The sequence below is a fragment of the Cryptotermes secundus genome, unplaced genomic scaffold, assembly GCF_002891405.2.
Source record: "Cryptotermes secundus unplaced genomic scaffold, Csec_1.0 scaffold631, whole genome shotgun sequence".
Lineage (NCBI taxonomy): Eukaryota > Metazoa > Arthropoda > Insecta > Blattodea > Kalotermitidae > Cryptotermes > Cryptotermes secundus.
In genome coordinates this window covers 227,459-239,644 of record NW_019742970.1, presented here as the reverse complement: position 1 = coordinate 239,644, position 12,186 = coordinate 227,459, and the positions used below count along the sequence as shown (strand labels likewise).

Below are 12,186 nucleotides of genomic sequence, written 5' to 3'. Positions count from 1 at the left end.
AGTTCAGGTTTTAAAACGCGTTCATCAAAATTTTGTCTCAGTCAGTTGACATGTATAATGTTCCAGAGGAACGAAACAAAGTAATTTCTTTAATACCACCAATCTAATTCCAGATATTATGAAAAGTTTGTCCTTGAATGAATGAATGAATAAATATCAAGAAAACTAACACTTAAATGCATGTGCAAGTATTACGTACAGACGAACATTTTTAGTATGACAGGCTATATTAAATTACGTTGCAGCTTCAATTTCCCTAAGTCTTAGGTTTATATCTTGAGTTAGAGACTGGTTATCCTGAATGATGGTTTTCATCATCAACTTCGGCCCCTCCAGGGTAGTACTTCAAAATAGTAGACCCCAACCACTGCTTCACCAAGTCATCATTCAATGTCATCCCTCCACTCAACTCCACAAAATCAATGCAGCTGAAAACGCATAATTAAATAACCCAATAATCAACCCAGTAAGAAACTGAGTAGGATGCTGCAGTCTTAGTACCTGACTTCAAATTGAACTGGACACAGTTCTTCATGAAATAAAAGACTTTCAAATGTACTACCAAAGACAGACTAGTGTGTTTACAAGCAGACTTGATAAACAGACCATTACAGCATTGCTTTAGTGAAGCAGTTCAATATGAGTCTGAAGCGCACACAGCGCTTTCCAGGAAATCTGTTACTGTCAATCAGGAGCAAATTGAAAGACACTGCCTTTGTGTTTGGACTCATGCAAACACAATGGTGATCCATTCAACAACTTTAAATGTACCCAGCTCAAAGCAATGGCACCTCTCTTTGCAACGCAGCACATTTGTTAAAACATTCATCGAGGCTTGTGGTGAGTTAAGAAGGGCTACAAATAATTTCAGAACTGAGCCAATTCGCTTGAAAAACTTAACAGCAGGCGCCAGAAGTGGGATCAAGGAGTGTAAAACACAATTCAGAGAAAATGCTGGGGCCAGGATATGATGTCAGATGCCAATTGCTGCTACACAGCTCCACCAACATGACAGCAACCGGGAATGTCAGGATGATTCTACCAATGAAATGACATGCAGCTACATGTACAGAAGCATACAGGAATTAAGGACAAAAAAAAGGGGATATTGATGAAATCAGGAAAAGATTAAGATATCTCAATACAATAAAAACCTTGACACAGATATGTAAGATTATGGTATCACAGTGCATCAATAGAGCACTGCATGTGCTGACTGCATGCTGTTCTAATTCTGAAATAGGCAGATCTCTCAAGAATACTCTATTGTCTTCATGAAAACTGCTTATTTAGTAGAGCTTCTAACATCTACATTTTGTATTTCTTCAACAGTGAATACTCTGATGCTATGACTGGATTGTGAGAATGCAGAGAGTGCAGTCAAATCCCAATCCCTGTTACGATTGCAACATTCAGGAGATTCTGATGAACTGGACATATTCCTCATTTGGAGGAGACAAAAATTCATAAATGTGGGGCAAAAGAAACTTTTAAAAGGGGTTGATCTGATGAGTGGGAAACAGGAGGACATGGATACAGCTTGCTTAAGCGACTGGCTTCAGTATTAACAGTGCTGAACCTTCAGGTTCTATGCTTTAAACAAATACTTATTTTATGTAACATAAAAAGCCTCCAATTTTACATCATTTTTTTGTGGAAACGGGAGGGCTGAAGGATAAAAAGAGTAAAGCTATTCCTGTAACGTGCAGTTAAGGCTCCACATTTTCTACACAATCAGATTACGGATTATGCTGAGGCAGTCGGCCTTATGCACCAGCCTCCCTTTAACTCCAGGAAGATTCCTGGTACCCATTTCTGTTAGAAGCTGAGTCGCCCAGATGGCCATAGTGTGGGTGGAAGGATTAGATGAATTGAAAAATCCAATAACCTCACTAGGAATTGAACCCGCAACATTCCAGCTTGTAGCAGGGTGCTGGGGGATTGAAGGATACTTGAAAAAGCTAACAACACTTCCTTGATTTAATTGATTTGAAATACCTTTCACACGGGCCACCGAAAATTCATTTCTTGAAGTGCCTCACCATTAAGCTGACTACGCAGCAACTTTGCATATTGAAAAAACCTGTTCTGGATCCCACCAAGCACCAAATTTTGGAATTGTCATCAAACACTCTTGTTCATTCCTTCTGCGTAGTCACTTCGCTGTCTATGTGGTGAGGGATACTTTTATCGGGTGCAAATATGGCCACCACCTATGGTCACAGTCTGTGAATGCACTTTCATGGAGCAATTTCTGTGCAAACGAATGTTAATTTTTGACAAAATATTCTGGATGCCTCTGGCACATGATCCATTTGTTACGCAATCTCTCTTCAGCAATGCTATATCCAACCCAGGGTGATGGCCTGGTGCCATTTCGAGTAATGGGTTACTGCCTTTGGACTTATTTTGTTTTCACAGTATGACTGTTCAGATTTTGTACATGTGGATCATGATACCATGCGGTGTGGTATGCAAATACTGACTTTTAGGAGGAACCCAACTACATCTTGGAGATGGGCACCTTCCTCTAGCACGTCCAAACCCATCTACAGGAGCACAGGATTCTTACAGCTTAATTTCTGATCTATGAGGTGGAAGCATTAATCTCTTTCGGTATGCATGTGTCTTGTTTGTTGTTCAATTCTGCAATTAAAAGCTATAAATGGGTAAAGATAAGACTGGCACTGTATAATTATAATTATTTATGCTTTATCTTTTAAGTCTGGAACAGTGTGCCTAACTGTCCTGGCACCTTTATTTGAATTTGTGCAGCTCGCACCTCACAGTCCTATTATGAAACCTGTTATCATAATGTTCCGCATCTCCTGTAGAGCTACCAAACTCCGACTGACAAAGACATAACATTACACTCAATACGTTCAGTAGGGGAGAAGTACCACAACATGGTCTTGGTTGACAGATGAATGTACAATCACTCGACATGGTGTGGAGAAAAGTAACATCAAAATTTAGGTAAGTTTAGTTTTGAATCCTCTGCTTAATGTACTGAGTCACAGAAAAACAGTACAGTTGAATTTAAAACAACAGCAGAAAAAGGGATTCCGTATTTGTTTATTCCAGTCAAATATCTGCTATGAATTAGGAAGATCCACAACACAGAGATCTCCTGCCAATGATTATAAAAAACCTGAGAAATCTTTAGGTTTTACAGGAACTAAGATAAGCAGTCTCTGAGTTCACAGTTTAGTTTCCACTTTGTAATGTTTCTGACCACCTACTCATACATTTGGCTGAATGACCGGCTTCATTTCCCACAACTCAAGGAACTGAGCAAAGAAGTGCACATTCTTGTGGCCTCTTACTGCTCCCCAATGAAGCAAAACAAGTTTTCATTGATCACGAGTCCAACTTCCTTATGAACCAAAACAGTCTGACTGGATCTGATCTGTGGGCAACCACTGAAGCATGAAAGATCACAACCAGCGGTGCATGAATGTTACTGACCTGCAGATCTGATGGGTCACATGCAAGAGAGAGATTGATCTTCTGGGAAGTGATGCCTTACAGTGTGGTAGAAGTTAACCGACTTTCCTCTGAAACATCGGTGAATGTCTACTGGACTGCATGGTGTCACACACCAGAAGACTATTCTTCAGACACTGCAGTGAGATCCTCAAAGTCTCTGACATCGATCTAATATTATCACATGTTATGAAAGCAACATTTCAGGGATTTAAATATATTTTACAGCACTCTGCATGTATATATGTGAAATAATTTACTATACAAAACTACATATAGAGAAACAGTGATTCATAATCATAACAAACGACAAAAGTTGAAACTTCATTTTCAGTTTTGTCAAACAAATGCTTTTAAGAGCTGAATGAAAAATAAATTATATGAGTGTAATACATTATGCCAGTCATGGTAGCCGAGCAGTCTAAGGCATGTACTGTTTCTGTTCACTCGGAAGCCAGGATCTTGCGTTTAAATCCCAGCCAAGACATGGATGTGTGGTATGTGTGTGTGTGTGTTTATTCCCTGTTTGTGTTGTCCTGTGTTCAGGCAGGGGCCTTGCAATGAGCTGATCACTCATCCAAGGAGTCCTACCAGCTGTAAAAATGATGAAAAAAAAAAAAAACAACCTCAACACCATAGTGTATAAGAGGAATGGATTATACAATTAATGAATTAACAAATAGAGCCAGGAAAGCTGAAAAAATGAGTTTAAAAGAACTATTACAGCACATATTTTACCTTGCAGAAGAATATACTGGTATGTCATGTTAAACAGTAGAAAATGATATATCAAAGTGTGTTGCTTTTCAGTGAATTGTATCTGTGCTGCATGGGAGTATGAAGGAACACAAAATATTTGTTACGTTTAGATATGCATATACGATATATCCTATATAAATAGTTTAAATGAAAAGGATAAATATAATTCAACCAAAGTGAATTTATACTAATCTCGGTCATCTCCAGCCAAGATAATGAAGCGTCAAACTCCAACCAAGATAGCAAACACTACAAGAAGCAAATATGTCTAGGACATTGATGACAGTGAATTATTATGATATATATAGCTTGTGTAATTATCATTAGAACGTTACTAGAGTCTATTTTCAACGTATGATGATGAGCAAAATCACCATCCTGGACACACTGCTGAACATACAAAACTCTTCTTCTGTAGCAGTGCCTACTGAGGGTATGTTGCAACCTGCACCTTTATGAAACGTGGCATAAATATCTGTATCATTTCAGTGATTCATGGTATAAAAAGTAAGATAAAATTTGTTACAGAAATGAATCAGGACAATTGCCATTGGTACATTTTTCATGGTTACAGTGAACAACCCATTAAATTCCAGATGATTAACTGTTGAAGAAAAACTAAAAAAAAAGAGTTGGAATTACTTACGAAATTAAATTATCACCATCAACACTGCATTCTTCAGTGCAGGAGACCTGATAATAGAGGAAGAATATTCCTCTGAAAATCTGCGAACATGTACAACTACAAGGCGCCACATCTCACAGAACAATGGAAGTTGCTAACCAAGATAGAATTTGTGAGGAGACATGTAAAATGAAGAAATAAAGGTACGAGAAAAGCAACATTTTTATTTGCAGTGAAGTAGAATGCTGCTAACTTCATTTTGCATTTTAACATGTCATTTCACTTGCAAGGTAACAAATGGCTGAACACGCAAGAAGCTGAAAATTGCATTTCATGGCAAAAATATGAACAATGTTTCTTTGTTCAAGTAAGGTACAACCTTTTCTCTGAGCTGTTAAACAAAAAATGACAAAGAAATACTGACATACCAGAATGTAGAAACTTAAGTCTGTAATGGAGATACTGCATGCAGGAAAAGAAGGAATGATCACATAAGAAGACAGTGCAAGTTGGCTCACGTGGTCTGAATCTTAGTCAGCACACCAACTATCATATGGCATTTCGTGATCTTCCTCAGTTCCTGCAGGCAGAGCCCAGAACAGTACCTAGTCATGACCACTTCCTTCCGCATTATTTCAAACTCATTATTCAATCATTCGATCATTCAATGCTACACAATTAGAATTCCTGACAGTATCATTAAATAAATCACATGAACTGAAGAAGGCATGAAAATGAAGTACGGGGTGAGCCGCAAGAAGAGTTAGAAATTCATGGAAAGCACAGTGTTGAGGCCGATATAGGCATTAAACTGAATTCTCTGTGAAGACGAAGAGATGCTGTTATAATCCTATATGATGTGGCACCACTGTAAAATGAAACATTAAATTTGTGAGAAGTTTGACATAACCAGCTGAAGATACAACATGTGTAAAAAGAAACAGGTTAAAACTCTCGTTTCTTGGAATAGCCTACTTTTGTTTCCAGTCAGCACCATGGCTGGGTAGCAGCAAAACAAAAGTGTGCTGCATACCTGCTGTTCAACTGTGCCTTATTCTCTCCTCAGTCACAGTAACCAAATTAACGCTGATGCTGACAGGCAGGAACAGTCCACCTATCATATTGTTCCAAACGCATATTAAGATAGTATGGAGTACACACCCGTATCTCAAAAATGTGTGGCCTATGGGCTTTCTCCTCCTTTACTGCAGACACATGTAAAGTTTCTCATTTCTTATTTGGTATGTGTGGAACTTTTAACATTAATTTTGGACCTCAATCATCAGTTTCTTAAGTAGCTGTGTGCATTTCATGAGTTTCAACTTAATTGAATGAGGTAGCAAACAAGGAAAAAACATTTACTACTCATTGTTTTTGACACACTTACCTGAAGATGGCCAAATAGGTCAAATTAAGTAGTGGATTTTAAATAAGTATTAGATATACAATAAAGATGTGTTGAGGGTGAGAGAAGGGTCAAAGAGAAATTACCAACAGCACAGTTTCATTAGTTGCGTGTCATTCAGTTCTGCACTCAAAGTGTAGAGCTATGGGTACTCGCTCAGAGAGGCTTCACATCATGATTTACACTCATATACCCAAATGTTACTCACCTTGACACTTGAAACAGCTGATGTGAAAATACTTGTCCTGCACCCTCAACACCTCCCCCGAGCACTTTTTCTTACAATTCTGGCAGAATGTCTTGCCTGCAACACAGAAAAAAATTGCAAATTGTACAGTAATTACATACCCAAGATTCAGTATCATACATCAGCCTCATGGTACAACAAGGTAAAGCCCTTTGCCAAAGGCAAACAACTACCAAAAATGAGAAGGGCTGGCCCTGTGACTGTTTCAGATTTTTTACATTATAAACTGAGTTCATAAAATCAAGAAAAACACCCCACAGCTTCCCTTAAGGAATCCATAAATAAACAATATTCATGAAAGCAACTGTAATTTATTTCACAAACCATATAAACCAATAAATGCTTTTGTGGACAAAACAGTAAAGTAATGGACTATGAAACTGGTGGCACACAATTGTTACTGGTCTATATGAACAGTTTCAAGGTTACCTTTCAATTCCAAGCACACAGCAACATACATTCATGATGGTCCTTTACAGTGTACAAGAAGTGTTCTGATACAAAAACTGAATCTCCCACCATAATGAATTACAAACAGTTAGCTACAACAGGCCATTGTCATGATCTTTATAAGTTAATGTACAGTTACTGAATTCTTCATGCCATACTCTCATTTTAGACACTAGTGACCTTAACAAAAGTTCTGTGTTGATTGGAGATCTGTTGGTATGTAAAACACTGAGTGCTCAAAATCGTGGAACAATCCTACATCTTATGAATTCACAGAACCATTTAGCTAATGCTATAAGTACTTAAAATTAATGTCACGACTTACGTGTCACTATAAATGAGTGAATAGATTTACTGACCACTTACAGGTCATAACTACAAACAACTATAACACTATCACTGATTTCTGCACTTTACAAATTACCACATGGTAACTCCTCTCCAGCATGCAGTGTCGTCACTAGTCATTCCTTGGTAACAGCTCTCAACAATGTAGATGATTCAGCTTCAGTCCCCACATTGTTACTGCCTGGCAAATGTCCCACAATTGAACTGTCAACTGAACTATACAGTCATCTCCTCTCAGTCTCCCTTTCACAACTCAAATGTCCTGGTTATAACTTCTTGGCATGGACCAGACAGAAAACACTGTACTTCTACTGTTGCATGCACATTCTCTTCCATAGTAATGTGTTTACTGAGCTGTTGCCAAAAAATGGGCTGCGTAACACCGTTTATTAAGAATCTGCTGCTCCAGCAAAGGCATCATTTAGTAATCATTACCCAGCAACGGGTCTACACACTACAATACCATAAACAACATGAATCTTGTTTCACATTTCAATTAGTCAAAGGGTCTGGAGGTATTAAGGGTAACACACAGATGGACATGCAGGTGTTTTGCATCAATCCATGTTTGTTCTCCTTTCACAAACTGGTCAAATATTCTAAAATACAACTTCACATTCCAGAAATGGCAAGAACAATACCTGTATGTCAGTTCCTTTGAAACGTTTAACATCTCAGTATCTAGACCTAAGTGCAATACTGTGCAAGAGAACTTATTTAAGTCCAAAATTATACTTAAAAAATTCGCTTAACAAAAGGATGTTCCATTCAGAATCTATAAATATTTTGCTGGAGTCAGTGTCCCTGGTTCTCACTAAAAGAACAATCTCTTCTCTTACCTGTTGTAATTATGCTTATGTGGTAAACCGGTCTAAAAATGTTTTTATGAAAGAAGATTCCAACTGTTCTGATTCACCTGCAAAACACCTTCTTCAGAAGACTGCTATAAGGCAAGGTAAAACTATTCCTGTAACAGGCTGTGAAGGCCCTTACAGTTGTGGAATGTCGAGGCTCCCACATTTTCTCTAGAAAATCAGCACACAGTTGGCGGTAAGGTTAGAGTCGAGATAGCGTAGTCGGTATAGCGCCTGGATACAGGCATGACAACTGAGGGGTCGCAGTTTACATCCCAGTAGGGCCAAGAATTTTCTCTTCTTCACGTCGTCCACACTAGCTCTGGGGTCCATCCAAACTCCTATCCAGTGGGTACCAGGGATCTTTCCCAGGAGGTAAAGTGGCTGGGGTGAAAAGCTGACCATTCACCTCCAACTAGTGCCAAGGTCAAGAAAATGTCAATCTTTACATCAGCCACCCATATGCCTTCATGACATAGCGCTTAATTAATTAATTAAGCCAGATGTTGAAGCAGTCTGCATCCCTTCTTGTTGGCTATTTTAAAATTCTATCACTATCAATATTTGTACAGTATTTAATAAATAATGGAATGGACAGGGTTTGGAAAGTGGTCACGGCCTCATCAAGGTACTATTCCAGCATTTGCTTGAAATGGACCTACAAAAACCAACAAAACCCTCAGTTAGGATAACTGGTGTCCTTGGTGAAATTTGAATACAGCACCTCCCAAACACATGTCTTCAGCACTACCTCTAAACCAACCTGTTCCATGCTGTGTCACAAAACAGAGAGAACGAATCACAACCATCATAGATAGTGTGCTATTGTGTTAACAGAGGAACAAAAACTCATGCAGCATTTCCTCATCTTTTTTGTGTGTCAGGAAACAATCAGATAAACGTAATGTGAGTCATACTGTAACCAGACTGGTGAAAGTACACTTAAAGCAGACAGGTGTGACTACATGATACTGCAACATGAAATATCAGTTCAGCCAAGAGAACAGTCAGCCCAAGTTACACTCAGAGGGTTTCTGGTACGCAACCCCAAGATCTTACAACTTTCCTCAGTCTCTCATGATAAAAGGTGAATCAGATCACTTCTCAACTCTGTACTCAACAATTGAAGTCAGCCATTTCACACACACACACACACACATATAAAAACGGAGAGAGAGAGAGGAGGAGGGAAAAAGATAAAAAAAGAAGAAAGAAAGAAAAAGAAAACAAGAAAGAAAGAAAGAAAGAAAGAAAGAAAGACTGACATTAAATGTGTAAACACTGTTAGCATTTTTTCCTTTATAACAATGGACTGTTTTGCGGTATCATGTCCATCTGTCATCCCCATAACCTCTGAACTGACAGATTTTCATTAAACTGATGCAAATACTAAAAGTGACTTCACCTTTGTGTTTTATATTATCACCAACATTATCAACATCGTACTTACTTACTTACTCATGGAGCTGAGGCCTTCTGGAGGAGCTGCCAATTCTGCAGCTACTCAAGAATTTCCCAGCATTTTACGGAACCCGAAAGTTCATTTCCATGTTCACAAGAGCCCTCCACTGGTCCCTATCCTGAGCCAGATCAATCCAATCAATCCCATCCTATCTTTCTAAGTACATTTTAATATTGTCCACCAAACCTATGATTTGGTCTTCCCAGTGGTCTCTTTCCTTCTGGCTTTCCCACCAATATCCTATACACATTCGTCTCCCCCATTCGTGCTACATGACCTGCCCACCTCATCCTCATTGACTTGATCATTCTAATTACTCTTGGAGAAGAGTACAAGTTATGAAGCTTCTCATTATGCAGTTTTCTCCAACCTCCTGTCACTTCATCTCTCTTCAGTCCAAATATTCTCCTCAACACCCTCAGTCTATCTTCCCCCCTTACTGTCAGAGACCAAGATTCAGACCCATACAGAACCATGGGCAAAATTATAGTTTTGTATATTCATTTTTATGTTTTCGGACAGAAGACGAGAAGACAAAAGGTTCTAGACTGAATGGTAGCAAGCATTACCAGAGTTCAATCTCCTCTTAATTTCCTACTGAATCAGATTTTGATCTGTTATTGTTGTTCCCAAATATCTGAATTGTGCCACATTTTAAAAACATCTGTTTCCTATCTTTATATCATGATTTTTCCCTGCATTTTGGTGAAGAGAGAGCAACATTTTACTCACACAAAATATACAGATGACACACCCTCAAATTAATGAACAATTAAGAAAATAATTATATAACATCTATCACTTTAACTAAAAAATTTGGTATTTTTTCCCATTATCCAATAAATTAAAAATTGAAATGCATAACATTAATTTAGCCTTGCTTTCACACAAAGAAAAACACATTCTCCTACATACAGGAAAACATAACTCAGACATATATTATAGAGGTTACATTAAACTGTCACAACAAATGTATACTCACTTTTAATGTTTAGAATTAAATCTTTATTTTGCTACATGTTTCGGGCACATACGACCATCATCAGCCAGTTAATATAGGAATATGTCTAGTCATTGAATTACTAATATGGATCCATACCAGTGCAACGTGTCATATTATGTGATAACAGAAATTTTGCCTCAAGTTGGTAATAAGCATTATGTGAGTATATATGTGTTGTGGTGACAGTTTAACATAACGACTATATATGTGTTTGGAACAAACAACAGGATGCACACTATGAAGATATCTCAGCCATTTCATAATGTGAAACAAACCAGTATGTTTCGATAATTACAAACCTCTTAGCTATCACAGATTTGTCCTGAGATAGGGACTAGCTCTACTGATTGGGCCCAACTGAGTAGATTTTACCTGAAGACGGAGACAGAATCCAGTCTCAAAAATGTTGGGTTTTGAAAAATGAACACGATGGCTTTTAGATAAAGACAAGACAATGGACAATATCCAAAAACATAACATTTGTACAAACCTCTTTATTTACCGATCAATTAGTTTTATTATAGTTTTAAAACCATCTGGCTCCTTCATCCCATTTTAAAATTTACTGGGCTACCGCCTCTTGATACTTATATACCTGCATCAATAAAGGTGTTGTTCTGAGGTCTGCAGTTTTCACTTCCTTGTACCTCACTCAGTCTTGGTGTATGTTATTTCATCATGGGTTCCAGCCAAGAGTTCAAACAGCAGGTTGAGATTAACACAGGTTAAGTTCAAGTTGTTGGGTTAAGTCAGAGTAGCTTACCACCCTCCAACGAAGAGAAGGCAGGGCAAGCTGTGAGTAGAACTAGCTGCCCTTGACCACTCTACTGTTCATTCTGGGACACATTAAACTTCCATATACCAAGTGCATTTGTAAGGGGCGACAAACATCATGCTATTGTATACATCTTGCACAGCAGACATGGGTAAATTTTGGTTAACTACGTTACTTTCTCTTCACTGAAGGACAGAGATAAGCATGCAATGTCATGTTTTAAATTTAGATTCGATTTTTAGTATCCATATATATTAGACATATGCACTTCTGGCACCATGTCAAAGCACTGGTCCTTGTTAACATACCACTGTCTTCGATCCCAACTTCTACATTGGTGTCAACTTAGGTAACACTGCAGATTTTTATTTTTGTGTGAAACTGACTTTCCTATCATTTTCTGTGAGGTAATGGACATGCATCTGCTTATATTTGAATGTTGCTTGATTCTGGTCTGTGAGTTGCTTTGTATTGCCAGCCTCAACCATCTAACAGGGTGCATCATCATCATCATCATGTCATGCGGATTGTTGTCATCATTACAAAGTTACCAGATCCTGTTTTCAATGTAGAATGGGAACCAATATCGCCATATTGGATATTCTTCTGCAAGGTTGCCTACTAAAAGTATGATGCACTCTAAAAAGACGTTTTAGACAAAGTTTAATGGATCTGTTTGCTCAGGTGAGACCTAATGAGTTTACAGTAGGCTGGTCTACACCATTATGTTTCTTACTATCTATATGCTGCTGACACATGTGCCTCAGTTGTT

At 38.2% G+C, this 12,186-nt stretch overlaps 1 protein-coding gene across 10 annotated transcripts in view; it reads right to left on the bottom strand.

Moving 5' to 3' along the window:
- LOC111873584 (actin-binding LIM protein 3) overlaps nt 1–12,186 on the bottom strand; it is a 137,311-nt gene that overhangs the window by 39,494 nt on the left and 85,631 nt on the right. For all 10 annotated transcript variants that reach the window (XM_023868414.2, XM_023868418.2, XM_033755124.1 and 7 more), the window contains one exon: nt 6,484–6,579. In XM_023868414.2, the coding sequence (XP_023724182.1) occupies nt 6,484–6,579 (96 nt within the window). The remainder of the gene's footprint in view (nt 1–6,483; nt 6,580–12,186) is intronic.